Source organism: Falco naumanni, chromosome 6 (genome assembly GCF_017639655.2).
Source record: "Falco naumanni isolate bFalNau1 chromosome 6, bFalNau1.pat, whole genome shotgun sequence".
In the NCBI taxonomy this organism is placed as follows: domain Eukaryota; kingdom Metazoa; phylum Chordata; class Aves; order Falconiformes; family Falconidae; genus Falco; species Falco naumanni.
This window is the reverse complement of record NC_054059.1, coordinates 43,548,220-43,571,334: the sequence shown is the minus strand read 5'-3', so window position 1 is coordinate 43,571,334 and position 23,115 is coordinate 43,548,220. Positions and strand designations below refer to the sequence as shown.

The following is a 23,115-nucleotide window of genomic DNA, read 5'->3' as shown; positions in this document are numbered from 1 at the left end:
CATAGCCTCCTACTTAAAGGTGTCGTATTGATTGCATGGAGTAGTAACGCGACAGCAAGAAGATGGAATACTCCTGGGCATCTCTTCCTATGACGAGGCACCCAGGTTGGATCAAGTGAGCGGCTGTAAAAGATTTGCATTTGTGTGACTGCAACTGAACATGCTGAACATTTACTCCATTTCTGGAAGCTCCAACTCTTGCCGTGTTGCATTGTGCATTTGCCTCCTCCCACCACCATGGAAAAACAGTGAAACAAAATGTCCTGCCTTCTGGACGTACTTGTGATGAGATTCCCCTCACTGTGTGTCTGTGGGAGGCTTTGGAAATGAAGGAGCTGAGGAGTCCAAAAGCCTTTGTGGACTGTGAGTCGCCAAGTGAAACAAGTCCCAGAAAAACAGTGTCAGAGCAGCTTGCTGAAGATGAATGGCAACTCAGCAAGTCAGCTTAAAATGAAAGAGTAACTTAAGAATACCTGGAGATAATTTTATAATTGGCAAGACAAAAAAAAGCAGATGGTTCCCTAAGCCTTGGTAAGGGAACAGACACATGTTACTAGAGGTAACTGGGAAACCTGATTCCCAGTTAAAAATCTGTATGTAGGGACCCAGCACAGAGGGAGAGAGGACAAAGAACAGGGAAGGATGAAGGAAGCAGGGAGAAGGTACTAGGAGATGTTGGGTTGCCTGACACTTTTTATTGGAATAAAAGAATTTTGAAAACTCCTTGGCTCAAATTCTGGTTGAAGTGTGTGTGTGGACTATAGGAAAGTAACAGCATAGACCTGCAGGTTGCAGGCCTGGCTTCAGCCTTTTTCACATTGAGTAGGGTCCATTTGAAACAGTGGCTGGAGAAGGTGTTTCCTGAACCTTCCTCAAGATCAGCATCTTCAGTGTCACTGGTTATTTTTTCTGCACATAGTACACAAGGGAGCACTGCTTCCTCAGGGAAGTGATCATACATGCACTGTACAGGAGTGCTGCTCTTCAAGCTGATTGACCCTTGTAGACCAAAGTAACATTTGTGGTCAAGAACAAGGCTAATGATCATGGCAAGATCTGCATCCGAAAGATACAATCTCACAGCTAAGGGAGAAAAAATAAGATTAAAAATTTTCTCCTAAAAATGCTGCTATGTCATCATCCTGTAACAGCCAGGATCTCATAAAGTCATAAAGCATGAAACTAACAATAAATGTCCCCACAAAGCTTCAATAAAAACAGCAGATATCACTCTCTTTCCATATCTCCTGATGGAGCTGTTCCATTTTTTATACATAGTTAAATATTCATTTGACAAGAGGGAGAGACTGGCAGCAGTTTGGTACTGAAGGGATCACAAGGGATCTCTCAGACCCAGATTCAAGCTCTCTCACAGAAGAATACAAAGTATTTCTCTAGGGTTTGCATCAGGATTTTTTTTCTCTGTTCCAGGACACATTGCTGGTCAAGAACAGAAAGAAAGGAGGAGAATTGCCGTGGGACAATGCATAGTCCAGTTATAGAGCATTCACCTGGGAAGTGACAGAGATGCTCTTAACCTAAATGAGTGCCTTAACTAATTTAAGTGAAGACAAGTGTTACTAAACAATTTATTTTCATTGAAACTATTTTGGTGATGCAGCTGGGACAGACATTTTTCAAGAGGACTTTCTGACCTCTATATTCGCACCAGACATAGCTGAAGGTTTTGAATTGACTAATAGATCCTATGTTAATAGATTTCCCTAGTTAATTCCTTTGTTCTACTTTAGGAAGGAGAAAGGAAGAGTGGCTTGGCTTGCTCTAGTCCCCAGGTTATGCTAGTTAAACTAACAGCACAACATTGCATGTGAGTGCTTTATCCAGGCTTACATAAGTTTGACTTGCCCTTGTAAATGTAAACTAGTTTCCATACTTTAACTCTGTATGTGCACACAAATTTAATTTAGATGGATGCCACTTTTCTGTTTAGGAATTAGAATTCATTGGATTAGCAGAGGAGAGGTTTGATACAGACAGAAAAAGAGATGAAAACTGAAAAGTAGAAAAAGAAAAACAATCTAAAAAGAGAGAAGAGATAACAAGAAAATGGATGAAAAGTTGTAAGACAGCTGGAAAAGAAATCTTGAATGAAGCACTGCTAGCCACTTACACACAGAAAAATGTGGCCATAGGGAGGGACAATTACAGAATGAAGAAGCAGAGCAACATACTCAGGGATCTTGATTACTGAAAAAATAGCAAATAAAGCCCAGAATTTGAGAGGAAATGGAGAAAAAAAAAAAAAAAAAAAAAGACAACAATCTGCCTGCAGGCCATTCCTGTGGGCATTAAGCACATTCAGTAGTTTCAAGTCCTGTTTCAGGCAGGACCTGACCACACACACTGGAGCTGTCTAGGAGCTTCAAAGGCTCTAGCAAATTCTGCTTTTTCCTTCTTAGTTTCCTTAGTGACACTTCTTTATTAATGTCAGCACAATGTCCTCACAAGCCTTGCAATGGACTGTGCTGGAAGCTACAATATCCTCCAAAGCCCTGAAATTGCTTTTTGTGCTGTCGTGTGACTTTATTTCCAAAGCTGTGTGTTTGTATGCTACTCTGTTTTCAGTTCTTCATGTCCATGTACAGAGAGGAATGCTGTCCTTCTCCATCAACAAGCCCAGCATGCCTCCACATCTGTGCTGGTTTAGGTGAAGAACTTAGCAGTTATTGCACAGAAGGTTTAGGTCAGAGGTTGGGATTTTGCTGTGTAAGAAGATCTGGAGGCTTGGCCTGAGATAAAAAAGCATATTAACTAGGTGTTGAACTTTTAGCTTAGAAGAGCATCTTAAAACTCTGTAGAACTTTTTTGCTTTATACCACTCACAGAGACTCAACAGAAAGGTCAAGAAAATCTTACTAAAATGATGCAACAAACAAATTCCTAAAAATCTCATGTAAGCCCTGTTGTTGTTTTAGGGTGACAATGCTGAGGGGGAAGCTCAGTTTTTGAACAGGATGAAATATTTTCTCACATTATGAACTGTATTCTAGGTATATTGCTTTTGGATCTTTAAGGTAATTTTTTTTTGGTGAAAGTAGAACAGTAAGCACAACAAAGAATTAGTTATTAAGTTTCTCATGATCTGAAATACTCAATAGTCCTTGTTTCTGTCTGATACCATCTTAAAGATACCAACAGCATTAGCCAGAGACTACACTGCAGAGATACCACACTAGTTTCTTACAAACATGTAAGACCCCATCCAACTTCCAGAGAGTCAGAGGAAGGCGTATCAGGCTCTAGCTTCCTATTTGCATGGATTTCAACGTTTTGAGCTACAGACATTTTTGGCCATCTCCCTGCATGGGGGCCTCCCAAGGGCTGCCTGCCATTCCCAGCTCCCTCTCTGCCTAGCTTAGGAGCTGGCAGTCTTATCATGGCCTCTGTGGCACAGTGCGCTGTGTATTTGGGTTACTTACATCTCCGTTCCCTTCTCTTCTGACTCCCTGTCTGGCAACAAAATAAAAAGTATGGAAGTAGCATAAAGGCAAAATTGACCAGAGCATGGGTTTTCTGCAGTATTGCCTCCATCCTTAGCCCTTCCATCTCCACAACATATGAAAAAAGTTCTTACACAAACCAACTGGAGTGACTCAGAGAAACTTACAGATCCCAAATAGTGGAAATTAACTGAATTTTAATTCTATCAGGAAGCTCAGAAATGTAGACTTCACTGGTTCATTATTATTCTGTAATTTTTTTTTAATTGGGACAAAAATAATCTAAGCTCATGTCTAGCCCTATGGTGCTTCTTTAAAGATTAAAAAGCAATAAGATAATGAAGAATGCAAATGTTCAGACAGCTGCTCACAGGAAAATGCTGTTTGAAGTAACAGTTCTCTCCCTCTGCTGCAGCTGGGTTGCTTGTAATTATTAGCAAGGAAAATAACAGGTTCAATAGATGTAGATGCAAGTTCATTTTCACCATCAGTTGACTTCTGCAGCTTTCGCACCAACACTGGGTTTGAGAACATGGACAAGTTTACACTAACGATGATTAAGCGTATTGCTCATATTTCTGAATATTAAATAGAGCACAGGAATAGTATGAAGGGTGCTTTTGAATCACAATTATGAGGACTGTCACAAAACATTACCTTAAAAACTGATGTTCAATCCCCAACTTTCACGCACACATCCCAGCAGCCTTAGACAAGTACATGTGATTTACAACCACTCAGACATAGATTTCTGGTCCCCTTTCCCCAAAGGCTACAGTATCACCTCAGTTTGAACATAACGCAGAGTAAATGCACGTAGGTGCGTGAGATCCCCATCACATGCACGGAGAGATGGGAGAAGCTGCAAATGGACCTTGGTTACTCTGCCACTGCCTGACCTGCCCCAGAGGTAGAGGGAGTTGTGTACACGGCTGCCTTTAGAGCAGGAGAGAAAATGAGCAGCGACATGTCCATATCCATTTAAGGCTTAGATCTAAAAGATCATTTCCATCTTTTCTGCTACACATGAGTTGAAAAACTGTTACATACCTTACTATCGAGCAGACTATGGTCAACCAAGAGAGGATGACAAAGAGAGGGACATATACAGATAGACGTGTACCTGCATTTAACCACTTACTTTGGATTTCCAGCCCCTGGCTTCTTTCTCCGGAATATGTTGAGGAAAGTGTTGGACTTGCAAGGTGCCTTGCCATCCCCGACATGCATACGCACCACGTCTGAGGTGGTGAAGGCACTGCGGACATTCCTCTCAGGCTTGGCTATGATGATGTACATCTTAGGAGTGAACATGCACCCCAGCGCCACTGTCACGCTCAGGCTCACTGCAAAACAGGTGGTGATGATCTTGTAGTTGCTGCCAAAATAGATAGGCACAAAGGCCAGCCAGATGATACAAGTGGTGTACATGGTGAATGCAATGTACTTGGCCTCATTGAAATTGGCAGGCACATTGCGAGTCTTGAAGGCATAGTACGTGCAGCTCATGATGAGGAGTCCATTGTAGCCCACAGGAGCCACGACGCCTAGGTTGCTGGTGTTGCAGATAAGGTAAACTTCCTTAATGCTGGGGTAGGAGAGGATGGGCATTGGGGGCTCCAGGATGATCAGCGTGATCACCAGTGTCAGCTGCACACTGATCAAAACGGAGGCGATGACTACTTGGGCCCATGCACTCATGAAGCGTGGCTTGCGGGTACAGATCTTCTTTTTGCTGCCTGCCAAGATGCGTGCAATGCGGTTGGTTTTGGTCACAAGGGCAGAATAGCACATGGCAGAGGAGAGACCCACCAGAAGGCGCTGGAGGTAGCAGGATGTCGTGGTGGGTTTAGCTATAAGGGTGAAAGGGCAGACATAACCCAGAAAGATGCCAGCAAGGATAATGTAGCAGAGCTCCCGGCTGGAGGATTTGACAACAGGGGTGTCCCTGTAGAGCACAAAGATAAGGGTGACAAACATGGTGACCAGGATCCCCAGGCAGGAAAAGACCACAGCCACAATAGACTCTATATTGCTCCACTGGAGGTACTTTACAGGGATGGGTTCGCAGCCTGCAGTGTACAGAAAAGAAACAAGAGTGTTAGAAAGGTAGCTGCCTGAAGAAAGGTCTTTTTTTTCTGGATCCCAATATAATTCAAACATCAGTTTATGCCTACATGCCATGGTTTATTGCAACCATTTTACAAAGGAGTGAACTGCAGCATGGAAAAGTTTGGATTAAACATGCTCAAAAAACAACCATCAGTTTTGTGTGTTGCACACATTTGCTCATGACACTACAAAAAGAAATGAGATTTGGAAATTTTCTGAATATTTTTCTTGAGATGACAAGCCCAGCATATCAGAGACAGAGCTGGGAACAGAACCCAGAAAACTCAGCACCATCCCTTTATTTCAGAAGGGAAAGGATTGTTACAAATCAAAATAGTTAGCTTTTTGACCGACCTTATTTTAACCTATATCAAAACCACTATAACTTGAACCACGACATTTTTGTGAGGGTGATTTTATAAATAGTATAAATTAATTAGAGATCTATGGGCAGAAAAATGACAATAAATCTGTGGGAAAATCACCTTGAGGGGGGGAATTAGAGAAAATTGGGTGCTAACAGAAGCGTAGTATTACAGAAAGCTTTTTAGGGTAAAATACAGCTATCACCTTCGGGATGGCTGGCATGCACAGAATCTGCATTGCCACAGCTCCCTAAGCAACACACCCTGCCAGCTCAGCACATGCTGGTGGGAGTGACGGAGGGTGGAGCGGAGTGGAGACCCCACGGCCAGGCTCTGCTCTGCTCCCTGCAGGGGTGGGAACCTGATGGCACCCACAGCTGATAAGCTGCATAGCAGCTGTCACATGCAGAATCTGTGAGATGTCCGTGGCTGAGCCAGCCATTGTGGCAAAATTACTTTCCTCAGATGAAATGATCTCACTGTAATAGCAACACACCCCTCCATCCCAAAGTTACCTGCCTCCAAGGCACTACCGCACCTCACTGGGCACGTGATACCAGTCGGTAACAACAATATGTGTGACTAGAGTCACCCAAGCTCCACCTGAATGTGATGGAAATGGGTTAGTCCTGGACTGAAATAAGTCCAAAGGGGGAGGTGGGGAGGAATTGTTGCCTAAACGGCCAGATTACCCAACTCTGATTCAGCGTTCACAAAGTTAGGTCAAGCTGACTCACTCTCTAAAGTTGTTATGAAGGGACTTCTAATCAAGGTAGTCAGCCTTGGGGAGGATGAGAAACAAAGGACAGATGGTGAAAAGGACACCATTATCTAAGTTACAGAGAAAGAAGCCTTCAAGTGAGGGAAGTTCTGGTTGTGAGAAGAAACAGGATGATAAGGTGTTGCAATCCACTGACATCAACAGAAAATTAGATGAAAATGAGACAAATATAATTGTGGTAGTGAGAGATCATAACCTCCGGCTCAAATAGCCCCCCAGAAGAGGGCAAAACCCCACTTGAGCAGCATGCGCAGTTAGCAGAGAACTTCAGCAGCGCTATCTGAGGATGTGTACTGATTTGCATCAGAAGCGAAAAACTTGTAACAATCCTGTGTATGAAAAATGAATATGAATGGAGTATAAGTGGACAGATGAGGGGAGAAGTTAGGGAAGACTCCATCGTAACTTCTGGGATCAGTCGACGGGCTGAACCTGTCTGCTCCCCCACAGGGACACCTACTGTGTGCATGTTGAATAACTAACTCATGCTAACTGTTATTAGTGATTATAATTTAGTTGTACGTAGTTTGGTTGTATATAATTTCAAGCTTGTTTTTTCAGACAGTCCCTGTCACCAGTGATCACTAACCTTAATTGTCATGATTTTATATTGATAAAGAGTGTTATTCCGTAACCTGTTACCGTTAGCCCTTTGTGGGCGCTCGCAGCTGCCAGCGGTGGGTCACACATTCAGGTAAAGCGGGAGGACCCGCTGAGGGTCCCCCTGATGCAGTTGGGGTGTTTCCCTGAACAAGGCAGTCGAGTTGCCCTCCGACCCAGCGGGACTGTTCAGTGAAGGGTCCCTGTAACGGGACGCTGACAGACTGGTCGGGCACAAGGGTCTCGGCTTTCCTGGGGCGCTGATAGACAGATCAGACACCTGGGGTTGAGAAGATTCCGCCCCACCCCCCTCCCCCGCCTTCACGTGACAAAATCCAAAGTTGTAGTGGAACTGCACCATAGACACTGTATGTTCTCAGTGTATTTCTGCTTTTCTTTTGCCCTTAACGTTACCTTATTCTTGTTTTATCAAACCCTCTGCTTATTGTTTTTCCTCTAAATAATGTAATTTAATTCTTATGGAAAAGCCAAGCCCATGAAATATGCATGCCTTCAAAAAATAACTGGAAAGAGTCTCTTTTATGACTAGTACAGATGTGCAAACATAGGAATCAGTTCAGATGGTACTTAACTGCTCTCTCCCACACTCAATTTAAAGGAGTCTCTGGCTACCTTCCTCACTGTGCTGAAGATGTAAATACCAGCAATAAACATTACCAAGAAGACAAAATCCTCTGTGTTAATAGGATGGTACAGTTGTGAAATTGAGTTACTGAAAACCTTCATTCTGAAATGTCCTAATTTCTGTTTTTGGCAGTGCCAAAATGCTTTTAGTGTGTTTCTGTATCCCAGGGTAAATACCCATGGCCTCTTCTAGTTCTTGTTTCTGTCCTCGTCCAGTTTCCCTTGGACTCAGCTCACCTTTTGTGCCTTTTCTTGACCTTTCAGGTACCTTTCCTCCCAGTCCCTCACTGTCCCCATCTCCGTTCTCCTTCCTAGCCAGCCCCCTCTCCACCTAGATGTCTCCATCACTCACACTGCTGGTCCAGCTTGTCACTGCTGCCTGTCTGGGGTGTTGGATGCAGTTAAGAGCAGGGAAAAAGCAGCGGTGTCAGCAAGCTTGTGAAAGAGGCATTTTTTTCCTCTGTTTTGCTGCTAAATCTTAGCAAGGGCCCTGATATTGTGATGAACAAAAGCCCCTTCCTCCTCAGTATGGAGTATATCTACAGAAACCAAGTTCTATGAATTAAAAGCTTCTGAGACCCACAGTTTGCCTCAATTTGCATGCATTTTCCACAGGGTGACACACAATTACCAGCTGATACCTCTACCAAAGTGTAAAGTCCTTCCTTCCAAATATAGAAGTAAGCAGAGGTATGGATTAGGGTTGAACAGTTTTACTGTAACCTCATTTTTAGAAATAGAAGAAAAAAAAAAGTTTTTTGTTGAAATTAAAAAAAAAAAAATCAGCCCGAGGCAAAGTCCTGACATGGAAAATTTCCACTCAAACTTTTAATGTCTGCCAATGTCATGTAAACTGAAAAAACGTCTTATAATTCTGTACTCCAAAGAGACAAATCTCTGAGTACCCTGCTGACTTAACTACAGGTAATGCTGACTACTTAACTACAGGTAATGATGTTACAGCTATCTGTAACATCAAACCCAACAGAAATGCTAGCATGTGCAGCTGAAGGTCATATTTTATAAAGGAAAGGAATTCTGTTTTGCTCAAAGTGGTCTGTTCAAGATGCAGATAGATGAGGAAACCTGTTCTTCCAACTGGCATTTTTATAATGAAATAAGAAGAAAAAGCTTTTTATTGGAAGTGAGAACCTCTGGCCATTGACTGCAGCAGCCCTGAGTGGAAGTTGGCTCTTTCTTTGGTTTAATAAAAGACTAAGAATCAGAATTTCCTGCTCATTGATTAATACATGCAGAGCTCTTCTTAAACAAGAAGCCAGTCTGTGGTTGCTGGAAGGGTTAAGTTTCAGCACAGGTTTTAAGCTTAGTAACTTCAAGCTTTACTCATACTATTCCATCTTAAACAATATTTTCAGAGTCTTAGCCCTGATTCAGCATGGTAGTTTAAGCTTTAAGCTTATTCTGTGTAAGGTCTTAGAAATCTGTTTCATTAAATTAGTGTAATTCCTGCACACCAGCAAGCCCCAAGAGCCACATATGCTACAAACATTGTAAAAAGCTGCCTGCACTGCTTGTATCAGCAAACAGTTGTTGGTTGTCAGCGCCTGTGAAGGTGGGTCATTTCCCAGCTAGGAGAAAGTGGGCTAGGGAACCTTGTTGAGACTGGGGGAGGATACTCAGGAAATGGTGTACTTAGAGGCTGAAAAAAAAAAATCCAACACAAAAATCCACCAAAAACCCAACAGCTAACCCACACTTCAAAAAAATCAGAGAATTAGTGGCAAAAGATTCACAGCTCAGTTTCTAGTAAAAAGCTGTTTGTTAGGTTTCTTCTACTATTTCCCCTGTACTTTAATCATGAATCATTTCCTAGGGCAGAAGGCTAATTGATTTTTGTAATTATTTTAAAAAAATATATTCATACTGCAAGGCCAATAAGACAATCCAGGATGTTTTCTGAGGTCATTAACACATCCCAGGTAACTGATGGTCCCAAACTTTTATTATTCCTTTCATAATATCTCTATATAACTTCCTGTCCTACCCCGTTTTATTGCTTATTTAAGATTATTTATGTAAATTGGGTTTACTAGCTTCACATTCATTCTTCTTATATTAGATTCTAATACTATAAAAGATATCTCTTCTTGGCACAAGGCCTTAAGATACTGGGTTTAGTGACTATTTGTCAGGTCAGATTTTTATCATCTGTGGTGAGAAATCCTTTGTGCCTGCTGACTCCACTTCACTGAACACATGTTTAGGAGAAGCAATCTATAAAAAATTTGTACATTTAAAAATAACATTAAAATGTCAGGAAAGGATTGCTGAGCAACAGAGACTGATTTCAAACAGAAAGAATGAGCACCTTGAAAAGCATGTCTTAGGAAACAGGTTAGTATGTGCTTCACATTTCTTAAAGGGACTAAGCATTTTAGAGCCTTCACCTGTGATGGAAAATGGGACTAAAACTGCATACATGTTTAACGTCAAATATTTAAGGAAAAGGGAAAAATTAGCTGAAATGTGAGATGTTAATGTCTGCGTCAATAGTATGGTGACTGTCAGGGTATGAACACAACACACAAAGGCAAGCTATAAAAACACATTTGATGGGAGAAATCCTGGCAAGAAAAGATAATTCCAGATTAAATGGTACCAATAGTGAATCCCACAAAATTCAGGAACCAGCGTTTATCTATTAATCTCCCTTTTCTAAAGGTTTGTATGGCATCAGCTTCTCTTCACAACTTTGTACTGCTATTCAAGTAAATGAATTGCAGGGGTTAAAAAAAGTTTTTTCCCCAATAAAACAGAATGAAGAAGCTGTGCAGGAGCAGATTGCCATTTTGATGTTCTCTAGGAAATCAGTCAATGGCTACACTGTCATTTAGCTGATGCTACTGTGATTTTAGAACAGCAGCAGTCCAGTCTCCTTGCTGAGAAGAAACACAAATCAGCAGGTCATCTACTGATTTCATTAAAAGTTAATAGATTGCAACATGCCCCTGAGATTTCTTCCAGCACTGATGCTTTCCTCAGCTCCTTTCAGCAGTGCCTGTCATTTTGACATGCCCCCTTTTGAGCTGTTTTGGGCAGCTGATAGCACTGAACCATATTTGCTCAAGTGCACATTGATCTCTCACTATGTTCTTCTTCTGCCTTATTGATTAAAAAGAAGCCCCAGTTTTCTTCCCTGAACAGTAGATACAAACAATTCTGCAAAGCTCCAAGACTAACAGAACCCAGTTGTCTATAGATATCTCCTTTAAAATTAGCAGACACTGGTGTCCTAGGAGGTGAGAGCTGAATATGAGGTCAGGATATTTATGAAAGATGCTGTAGATTTTCTGGTGTCTAGTAATACAAGAGGTTTTTCCACAATCAGGGGCCTTACCAGTGTTTTTCAAGAATTCCTCTTCATATAACCAACTTGTATGAAACTTGAAGGCACTGAATGATCATTGAGATTTCTGTACCCTGACAAATCTGTTTGAAGTAGGTTCAGTTGCACAGCAAGAGGTGGGGGGGTGTGTTGGGATGAGAGGTATGAGGTATAGACAGATACACACCCATCTGGGACGTGGCTGTAGCTTATTTTCCATAGAAAACTAAGATAAACAATGGATCAAATTTCCCAGTTTATTGTGATTAATAATATATTTTTAGCTGAAGAAGTGGGCAGCCTTCCCTCTCTAAATCATCTGAAAGCTCACCTCAGTTCAGTGGCTAGCTGAACAGTATGTCTTGGAAATATTTAATTAAGGTTTGAGTACTTCATCTATGTGTTAAATGCTGAAGCAACATCTAGTTCCCAGCCAGTCATGTTAAAGGACAAAGATGTGATAAATTGCACATTTGATCTTCAGCTAGGTAGCCAGATGCCCTGCTGAATACTGTCAGCCAAGATTTGCAGATGCGGCATGGGGCAGAAGTGCCAGTAGCCTTCTACAGTGATGCAAAGCAACCCCCAAGGTCAGGGTGGTGTTTCTCAGTGCATTAAATCTATTTTCTTGGGGTAACGGTTACTGCAAAGCCCTGAGCAGTTGTGGAGGTTGACCCTGACAGGTACAAAATAGCAGAAAGATGTCACTCATCCAAAGCATATACACAGGGGAGACCACTTCTAGCTGTTTCCCTTTCTTCTGCCAGCCTTTCTTAGGATTTTGTTTACATTCCTCTTGCTTGCAGGTGCAGTAAGAATGATCTTTATACCGAACAAAAGTCTGGTAATCAGTTGCTGAATGGCCTCTGAAATCCCAGATAAAGTATTACTAATTGCATGGTAGAACAATCAGAAAGAGTATCAAGTCAATCTGACAAGGATGCACTGCATTTTTGTGATAATCACTGCTAAAATTGCAGCAAATGCTGCTGAATTCATTAGCAGTCTTAACAGCTTTATCAGTGCTTATGCTAACTGAAGAGGAGGAACAGACAATGTCATTTCTTCGTAGAAATTGTGCCATCTTTATTGCCAGTGCTGTTGAACTGAGCCAAAAGATAAAACAGTTTATAATGTACCCTAAGCTGCATGGGGATGTGCGTTTAAATATTTGCCTTTAATATCTCTTCATACTGCCATCTTACTCTCCACCACGCACCATTCTTCTTACACCACGTAAAATGGGAATGCATTTGGAGGGACACATCCCTACCTGTCAGGTCAGCATTTGGCCACCAGCCAAGCTCACAGGCTTTACATGTGAATTCATCCTGAACAAATTCATTCTCCTTGCAAGCAGTGCAAATCCAGCAGCAACTCACTTCTCCTTTCCTGATCACCTGTAATGCAAAATACATCCTCAGCTATGATCCTCTATAAGACAACACAGACAACCAGCAGATACCACCTGCACTGTTTAAAATATGACAGGATCCCTGTGTATGGCACATTTCAAACAACTAGAAAACATGAATCCTGATTCTGTACCTACCCCTACATATTAAAGTTTGTGCTTAGGAATTCAAGGATAATATCTGGGAGAATTCTATTTAATTTTGGGGGTAGCAAGTCTGAGTTAAAAGTACAAAACATTTTTTCTCTTTGGTACAGAGGCATGGTGTTATATTTTCAGTCAGGCTTGAGAAAAGGCTTAATCTGAGAGATGGTTCAGGTCAGGACAAGTAGCTCAGCCCACGCTTAATATCTGTTGCATACCAAAACCCATAAACAAAGTCAAAGGTTAGAACAAAGAGTGATTCATGCATAGATAGATATATAAATATACACACACAAGTGCACACACACACATAAATACCAATTTACATGGAAGTCTCTTTGGAGCTCATTACACTAGTGTAAATAGAAATTCAAATAAGAGCAAATTAAAAAATATACTGCTTAAAGGATGTAATGGGTCCTAGTAGAAAATAAAACCAATATGCAGTGACCAAGTGCATGCTTCAGAACAGCTCTTTTGGAGAGAAATGTCCCTGAAAGCTGTATCTTTCTCTGCTGTGAAGCTGCTAAATTTAATGATCCAATGTTGAAAAGCTGGTTTTCTTGTCTTGATTCCTAGTTCCATTATGCTGAGGCTAAAAGAAAGATTAAGGATTTCTCCAGCTCATGGGGTTCCAACAAAGACTCAGCTCTGTTTACCAGAAAGGAGGAATCAAGCCTTCTCTCCAGGATCTTCCTATCCATCTATATGCAGAGCTAAGTGTAGTAGTGAAACACGAAATATTTGTTTTATTGAATGCTGGCTTTGTGGGCTTTTTTTGTTAACATTTCCTCCTGCAGTCTGTGGAGAGATTCCAATAGACTTCAATGGCAGCCGAAGCTGGCATTTTGTATGCATGGTGTTTACATATACACACACATACACAAACTGCACAATCTCAAAAACAGGGAAGAGATGTTTTGGAGGGTAGTAAATAACGATAATGTTTCCCCTCCAAGACTGTTGGAATATGTCACTACTCCTTTGCCAAATCATCAATCACATTGCTTAGATTAGCAATATAGAATTAAAAAGCTGCAAGTGTGCTTATTACATGAAATTAGAAAGGAAGGTCTGCTCTAAGGTGATTTTACTGAATGGGCTTCTTGCCATTTTAAACTTACTGCATCCATACAATTTTGATACTGGTGAAACATGTCTTTATGTCATCCAGACATGGCAGGTGGCAAATTATTTGTAGCTTGGTACAAGTGCTACTGTTTGGTAAACACAGAGTGATTTCATTTGTGTTTCCATACCTCCTGTTGTGAACACGAGACACAAATAGGCATTTTTTCCCCTTTTTCTTGCAGGTGTTCTTGCTGGAACAAAATACTGCATTCCCATGGGTCACGTTATTTTCAGGATCAGCCCCCAAGTGAATCACAGCCACTGAATGTTGTAGGCAATGACTAAATGAAAATTCTGTGCTTTCTCACATAAGGTGAAATTCAAATCCTGTCACACTAGAAGATTCTGCATCTCTACAAAGGGCAATTTTAGAAAACATAGGCCTGTATGTGGGATTGTAAGAGTAAGATGTAAATCTAGGAGTATTTCTATAATTTTGGCTTTCCTGAAGAAAAGGAAGTCCTACCCCTTGGCTTGAAAGAAGCTTGCTTGGGTTTAGGGAAAAAACCACTGATGAATCAATTTCTATAGCAAAAAGTTAGAGTCTGAGGCAAACCTTAATCTGGCCCTTCAAACAAGGCTCACTGCACACCGATCGGACCATCCCACTCTTATTCATCTGAATCCTGTAGTCATCGATGTTGAGCACTCCCTCATGCCAGGTCCCAATGAGGACATAGTCATAGCGGTTGGGCTCGATGTACTGCAGGTTCATGATGTCGTACCTGCAAGCAAAAAAAATAGAAGATGAGTCACTGTCCTACAACACGAAGGATAAAAAATTAACTTGACCTTTTCTTTTTGCCTCCATAAATATTAATATCAACCCTTAGGATTTGCGTACCTGTAGGATTTTCAGCAGAATCATGGGAAATGACAGCTCTGATTGCCACACCATTACCAATCAGCTGAACTGCTTACACAAAACTGTGGGTAAAAGGTTGTGTGTCCAGAAGAACCACACATTAAAGACAGCCAGCTCTGCTAAAGATGCACATGTATGCACTGGATGGATGGTGTGGTTTTTAGCCATTTTTCAAGATGCCTTAAACATTCACTTGGTGCCTACATACAGGCTGGTTGCAGTGTAGCTTCTGCTGGGAACTTGAAGTAATCAGTAGAAATGCTCAAACTAACTGAACCAGTATGCCATAAGTTAACTGTAAGCACTGGTTCAACTATTTCTATTACCCAGCCCAGTGAGACTGTCAGGAAAAATTTGCAGCTCGGGCACAAAATTTCCCTCCTCACCCCAGGCAACTAGGAGAGAACTTCCCAAGGCTAATGTAACGGAAGCATAAAACATTGCTACAATAAACAGCTTCCCTGCCTCCATCATTGCCTTTCATTTGTTGGACCTGGTGTGAGTGAGTCCCTTACTGCTAGTTGTACTGTTCTCTCTTTAACCTACATAGTGTAGCTTGTGCAAAGCAGTGATTAACTGTGGTGATTTCTTAGTAGGAAATAAGCAAGAATGGGAGAAGTAATATTGGAGAGTGCACAGAGAGGAAGAACTACAAAAAAGGCTGGACCTACAGCCTGGCCTCTTCAGATGAGAAGGGCGGGGGGGGGGGGGGGGGGGGGTGCTGTTTAAAAAAGGACAAGAGAAAGAGGGCTGAGAACGAGAAATCAGCATTGGAGCTAAAAATCACCTTCTGAGTGTTGAAAAGCATCTTCTGTTTGCCAGGCCTGGGAGTTACTGCCTTGTTTTTCTCAACTGCATTGTCTGTCTCTGGAGAAAAAAAATATCTTTTGTTTGTAAGAACTGTTGCTAATCCGTATGTTCTTTAGGAATGAAAGGTAAGCAAACTATGAGCCATAAATAAAACTGGGATGCTTAGTTGTGGGCAAAAAGAGACATCCATTTATTTCTTTTCCCTTCTGAGGTTCAAACATGCAAAATTTCAACCTGTTGTGGGCAAAGAGAGACATCCATTTATTTCTTTTCCCTTCTGAGGTTCAAACATGCAAAATTTCAACCTCTGCACTTCACAGAGGAGAGAGGTGCTAGAATTACACTCTAGATGTCTGTCTGTCTTAACTGAGTCTTTGGAATTTCTCTAGTTAAAGGTAATTTAAAGAAGTGCACATTTACAGCTGTATTTAGACCTCAGTCTTGCCACTGACAATGTCAGTGCCATTGCAGAGCTCCAACGAATCACGTGGGAAAAGGGGCTCTTGCCATTGAATTCCATGGAGCTCCAAGCAGGAGGCAGCTCTATTGATTCTTAATCAGCTATTAATTGAGGTGTTGCTTAGAAAAAGTGTAAATTTAAAATTCACTAGGAAACAGTTCCCTCTCATATCTCAGTTCTTATGAAGGGAGAACATAAAAAAAAATATGTTTTCAGGACTATGAAGAATCAGGATAGCAAGAAGTAATATGAGCCTGGCACTTTATAATATAGACTCAACAGACAGGAGTAAAACTGAGCAGGAATGTACATGCCTCTTCCTAGAAAGAAGAACCTACTCGAATTTTAGTGTGACCTTGTATTAGACTGATACAAAGTAAGTTACTCTGGGCTGGAAAATGAATTCAGGAAGGGGAATAAAAGATTACTAAAACCTCACATTCCCTTAATGGAATTTTTGAGCCTGCACAGTTTTCATTTTTGCTAAAATATATTACAAGGCACAGAATGGCATTAATGCAATATCAATCAGGGGTTGGCAATTTCAGGGACGTGATTTTAGGTTGAAAGCCATTCTTATGTTTTCTTATAAGACTTTTCCCTTTTCTATCAGTTATCTGTCAAAGAATAAAGTATGCAGACTAAAAGCTTTTGCACAGTCTTGCATATGACAAGTTGTAGTACAACGTTTGCAGCTTTGATATGCGGCTTGAAATTTATGTGGAAAAATGCAGTCTAACTCTAACTACACTTGGTACATGGAGATGTGCATAAGTTCTTCATCCTTTCCTTCTTGTTCTTAATTAAAAAAAAAAATCTGCTTTGATTAAGGGCAAGTTTAGTGCTGGAATACCTCCCCCCATCCACTCGTTCACATACGTACAACTGTAACAGTTCTGGTCTATGTCCAAGCTAAAAATTGTTATCCCAAAAGAAGTGGATTTGACAAAAGTTGTGAAGCTCTAAGAGAGTGAGGACCATGGAGGCAGCTGGATTTCACACATATAGGGCAGCATTTACAGAAGCCATGAAAACACTCTGCAGATAAGAAAATTAATTCTTCTTAACATAAGAGCAAGCTCTCTGGTATATTGGAAAATGATGTGACCAAATAGGTGGTGTCATATGAACAAGTTATTTGTGAGGTGAGCCAGAACATTAGCCAGCTGGCCACAGGCATATTGTTACTCCAATGAGTCTGAGACAGCTAAAGTTACCTTTTTCCATAGCCATAGTACCAGACCAGCAGTGAGGTATGCTATACTGGAAGGCAGAATGGAAAACAGTAATGCTGAGCAAAGCACTGGGATGTAACTGGCCAAAACAACAACCCACAAAGCCATACTCCAAAACAACCACGTAAATTGGACAAAAGGTTCCTTTATATACAAGTTTGAAGTCTTTGCTTTATGCATTTGATAATTTACTCAAAGCATTGGAGTTGATAGAGTTGCCACATCTGAAGCCAGGACAGCTACTGGAATTTTTGAACTAGATGGACCTATATAGGTCTGTGTCCAAGTCTAGTTAAGGTAAAGTGAAACACAGTGTTTCTGTTAGCTAATGAACCTCAGCATTTCTCCATATATCAGAGGTCCATTTCTCCTGCCCACTGTCACATATCTTTTTATGGTCAGAGCCCCACACAAATTTTTTGTCCTAGAGAGGTAAGTTTCTTCATACCTGCCATAAGCTAAAAGTAGGCAGTTACCCTAGAACAGACAAGAGCTCAAAATTATTTGCCCCTTGCATAGGCCCAGAGAAGGATGTGGTATTGACTACTGCATCCCTCACACCTTTTCCAGTCTTTCTGGAAATTTGAGTGATATGATTACTATTGAGAAAGGAAATGGGAAGTACTCAATGAAAGTAAGAAGTTCAGCAATTTTACCAGCATGTTCTTCATGACAGTATAGAGAGCACATACTGTTGATTTTGCAGAGCTACATCAATATCATTTTTCCCAGAGGTAGTGCAGTCAGTTAAGTGACTATATTTGTGCCCTTCTGATAAAGGTCTGCTTCACATTTCTGCATAAAAGCTCTTCAAAGAAAAGATTCTGCATAGAAGAAATAAACCTTCAAAAAATGCTTCAGGTTTTCTAATCTCATTTTGAAAAAAGCTTGAAACCATGAACTGAGCCTGGGACAGAAAAAGAGTTGTATCTAAACAAACGGTTAAGGTGTGATGAAGCTGTAGGGTGTTCAAAACAGGAAATTATGTGTCAGGCAAACATAACTACAGGCATCTGTACTCATGATGATAGTAACTAGGAGCTGGTGAGAGCCAATTGCTCAAAGAACCTCACAGATTTTGAAAATAAAGTATGAGGAAGGGTGCTGCCTTCTAAGAAGGAATATCGATTTATTCCATCTTGTGAAGTTGATTTGTTCATATGATATGGTAACATTGTATCACAAATCTTTTTATCTATTTGTGTGACATTCTTGCACTGGCACAGAAAAGCTAAAAAACCTAGGAAATTTCAGATCTGGTGATCTCTGCTGTGTTTAGGTGTTGTATGTGGTGTTTGTATTTTGCTGAGGTAGAAAAGCTCTTTTGAATATTGATACAATGGTATGGTCTGTTCACTCATCCACAAAGAAGTTTTCCACATGGAGCTGTGGGAACACTGGGGCTAATCTGAAGCTAAATGCAATATGCATGGGCATAAACTACTGCTGGCATACAAAGATCTGACAGACCATATAGATAGCGTTTCATATACACATCACCATTGTCTGATATGATATTGTCCCTGTCATAAATGCCACAGACTGATCCGATCCAAGGATTACAGCATGAATAACAAAAAGGTTAATTGAATTTTCTTGCCCAAACTTGCTAACTCCAGCTGCGAAAATATAAATGAGGAATAGCAACAACAAAGAAACCAAATCCCAAACTCACCTAAAATAACCCATCAAATTCTAAATAGGCCAGGGTATCAGGAGAAATGAACCTTCCTATAGAAGAAAATAATGGATAGAATAATTTCTGTCATTCTGACCTACTCAGAAAAATATCCTGATATAATCCCTCCTATATCTTCAGTTCAGGAACTGTTCATTCTAGTTCTACGCTTGGTACTTTTGATAGGTTTGGAAATGCTCTCAGGTGACAAGATAATAAGTAAGATTTGGGCTAAAACTGGAAAATTACACCTAAACATCAAAGCAAATAACTAACAGGCAGACAATGTAGCATATGCAAAGATGAAGTAATACTTTTATGGACATAAGTAGTGTGTAATAAAGTTACACTAAGCAGTAATTTCTCTGTCTTATCTAAATTATGTGTGCAAAGACTTGATTTATGTATTTGTGTCAGTAAGTATGTGTTGGGCTGTAACGGAACTGCTTGCCTCTACTTTCAAAGTCTGACCTAGCTCATCTATATCTCTGACTAAAAAAATCTGAAGTATACAACGCTCCAGAAGACCAAACTGACCAGGTTTTTATTACTATTTAAATGTAACAAGTTGTTTAAATGTATATACTGTTTAAATATAACAAGAAATGCAAATAGAAAATGGTAAAAATGTTGGACAGTTCTGCTGATAAAGGTTAGTAATAGAGAAAAGAGTTGCTTTAAGGCCTCTCTGTCTCAGGAATACTCTCTGAAGGCATATGCCAGACTGCAAACTTGTTTGTTCCAAAGCAGTCTCATTGTGCAGTGTTGGCATTCAGATGCATTTATGCAATAAGCCCAAAGATGGAGTGAGAGAGTCTTTTATAACACTTTAATCACTCAGCAGGAAAACTAACTTCAATGAAGAAACCTCTGAGTAGGTTTCAGTTAATAATGGAATTTGCACTTCAGCAGCTGAAATAAAGTTATTTATAAAGAAAAGAAAAGCACCAAAAACCAACAAACAAACTGAAAAATAAATCCTTCTGGGAGGTGTCACAGTTAAAGTTGTTGGATAGAGGCCACAGAACTAAATGAAGAGGAAAAAATTTCTGTCAGCTGGCTCCTGTAAGAGGAACAAAGGTGACGTCCAAGTCCGCAAAGTTCCTGTTTCACATATTGCTCAGGTACATACTGTGTTTGCTAGCAAGGGATAGACAGTAGCAGTTACCACAGCTGGAATTTACCAGACCCCAAATGAGTGAAACACAGTATCTTCATGGAAAAAAAATAAATTAAAATTATCTATCTTTAAACTCTGGAACAGGAGATCTTATTTGGAGTGAAACAAGTTGAGAGAGCACACAGGAGTTCACCAAGCAGAACTAAATAGTTGCTGGCAAGAATTCAGCAGAGCTCCAGTTGGAAGAGGAAGTGCTCTACAGCTTTACCTTCATAACCTTATTAAGTAAATGCTTCATTAAATTCCAATCACTTGTATCAGGCTTTATACATATTAAGACCCTGGTGCGGAGTACCAGTGGTACGCACCAAAAGTCTGTGGGATACAAGGTTTGTCCTCTCCTGAAACACTAGAAATTTTACAGGCTCTGCTGTAGTTCCTGTCCCAATACAAGCTGTAGCTATGCCTATATTGTGTGCTACCAGTGTTACTTCTGGCTAATGGTAAGACTAACCCCAGTAACTCCATTTATGTCTCACGGTATGCATGCTGTATGCTTTAGCAAAATGGCCAAAGAAATCTCCATCACCAAACCCAGCAACATTCCCCCTTCCCAACACATGGTTTAATTAGTTGAGGTGAAATATCTCTTTACCTTCCAGGGGCATCTCCCTTTTCATCAAACCAAACTTCTTCTCCAGAAACACCGATGAACGAGGATTTGAGAAGGAACTCCAAGAGCTTGCTGCCATCGATTGGCTTCATAGCATCACACAGCCCAACATGTCCAGGGCAAAGGGAATGATGCATATTTTGTAGCCCATGAGCCATAGCATATATAGCATTGATGACAAATCCCATTTTACTGTCCTGCACATAATTTTCTTCCAGGCTTTCATTGCCTACAATAGTAAGAAAAACAAGTGTTATAAACAAAGATGAAATAACATGAAAATATGAAAAAGAATGAGACATAAAGAGGGATTTTCTTATTTCTTTTACAAAGCTTTAGAAGCATAAACAAGGTGCCAGCCAGGGATTTTAATTAAATAAAAAACCCAAAACCACACTTTCCCTTCCCCCCCCCCCCCCCAGAAATCTTTAATTCATTGAAAGTGAAATGTCTCATGAGAAAGCACCATTTTAATCAAATTGTCAGCTAGAATTTGTTCTTTTCAAAATTTTGCTTGTCATTCCACAATGTTACATATGCTAGAAAGGGATAAATTTCAGCCAGAACAATTTTTAATTTGCTTGTAAATTTGACTTTTTGTCACATTTGAAGATATTTTTTTAATCTCATATTTTTGAGGGCCAAGATAGCTATGTCCCTTTCAGTGTTAATAAGTAAACAACCTAAATGATCATCACTTCTGAAGTTATCAGAAATAATCATTTTAGCTAAAAGTAGTAGTAGATATGCCAATTTGGAATTGCTACAGAAAGTCAAACAAAGTTTATAGTACTAAAAGACATTTATGTAACTGCAGCAAGAGTAGACATTGAAGTCTCTGTCCCTTGATCAGAAAAAATGTGGCAGTGAAGGTTTTCCCCACACGTGGATTTCAGCTCTGATGGGCTGATGTGCAGGCACTGCCAGAGGGTGCCATTTGTGTCTGCATTTCACATCAGCCCCCGCTGGGTCCTGGGCCGTTTCCCCGCTTTCTGTCACGAGCTGCTGAGTGCTGTCAGCATTGACCCCGAGTCATAGCTGACCTGTGCTGCAGGGGTCCTGAGGGAGCTGCAAGCAAGAAACCTCCCTGTTTTGTTTCCTTCCCCCTGAGTCATTCTATCACAATATGCTCCAAACTGCAAGATGCTTTTATCTGTAGACCTCCCACGTTACTCGGTGTTTAACAGGCATTTGCAATCCACTCTCTGTTACTTTGTCTAAGTAACACCTTGTCTACGCTGGGGAAGTAGGATGTGTGAGAGACTAGGTGTTAACTGACACTTCTCAAATCCAGGTTGGAGAAGATAGTTGTCATTTTAATATGAAGAAAAGAGGAAGATCTGTAAGTTCACTGGAACTTTCAAAAAATAGTTTCTTTCCTGAATGTAGATATGTTATGGCTTTCATATCAAATCATGAAGACCATCCTTACATTTATCCATGGAAAAGGGTCTGATCTGGTAGTTCTCAGCTTGTTTACCCTACAACTCAGAAATGTCAGGTGGGGATCCATTAGGATAGCAGAGATTCCAAAGGCAGGGTTGTCTAGCTTCCTTTCTCTGGGTCTCTCTTGCACAGGACATTCATCACAACTGGGCAAGAAAATCTTGCCTCGGTAGCTGTTTTCCAGATGAGCTGAACATAGCACACAGTTGTGATGGTGAATTAAAAAAGCCTTGTGAAAAGAGCGTAATATGACTGAATGAGCTCATGTGCTCCTCTCACTGTCATACATTCACTATCAGCACCACCAAGCAAGGAGCAGCTGGAGAAATATTTCCCAGAGGCAATGTATCTGCCACTTTCTTTGCAGGAGAAGGTTCATAGGTCCCATGCAAATCACATGAAACCAATGACATTCAGACCCATGTTCAGAAACACCGAAAGAATAGAAATCTTCTGTGTAAGCTGACAATATTTACCTAGGGAAGCAGAGAGTATGACAGTGCATGTACCCTCACTTATGTACTGCATATAGTACATATGGCATAGTCTAGACATCTGTTGCCTGAATATAATATGCTGTCTGAATATACTATCTCTAGATGTGTTTTATCTGCTGCTTAGTCCCTTAGGATTAACAGACCATGAATTTATCACATATTCTGCTTTCCTGTAGATAGAAAATGAATGTGTTGTCCATCCTTATGTGAAAGAAAGGCAGAAAGCCCCTGTGCCCCGTCCGGCAGTCCTCTCATGAAGCTTCTAGGCAGCAAGTCATGGACGAGATCACAAAATGACTGATAGTGCACAGCACGCACAATCAGCTGTTTTC

The 23,115-nt window shown here is 40.7% G+C and overlaps 1 protein-coding gene across 3 annotated transcripts in view; it reads right to left on the bottom strand.

Moving 5' to 3' along the window:
- GRM1 (glutamate metabotropic receptor 1) overlaps positions 1-23,115 on the bottom strand; it is a 197,724-nt gene that overhangs the window by 26,412 nt on the left and 148,197 nt on the right. For all 3 annotated transcript variants that reach the window (XM_040599251.1, XM_040599253.1, XM_040599252.1), the window contains exons 4-7: positions 20,823-21,069; positions 14,556-14,724; positions 12,584-12,710; positions 4,603-5,533 (exon numbers count right to left, since the gene is read on the bottom strand). In XM_040599251.1, the coding sequence (XP_040455185.1) occupies positions 4,603-5,533; positions 12,584-12,710; positions 14,556-14,724; positions 20,823-21,069 (1,474 nt within the window). The remainder of the gene's footprint in view (positions 1-4,602; positions 5,534-12,583; positions 12,711-14,555; positions 14,725-20,822; positions 21,070-23,115) is intronic.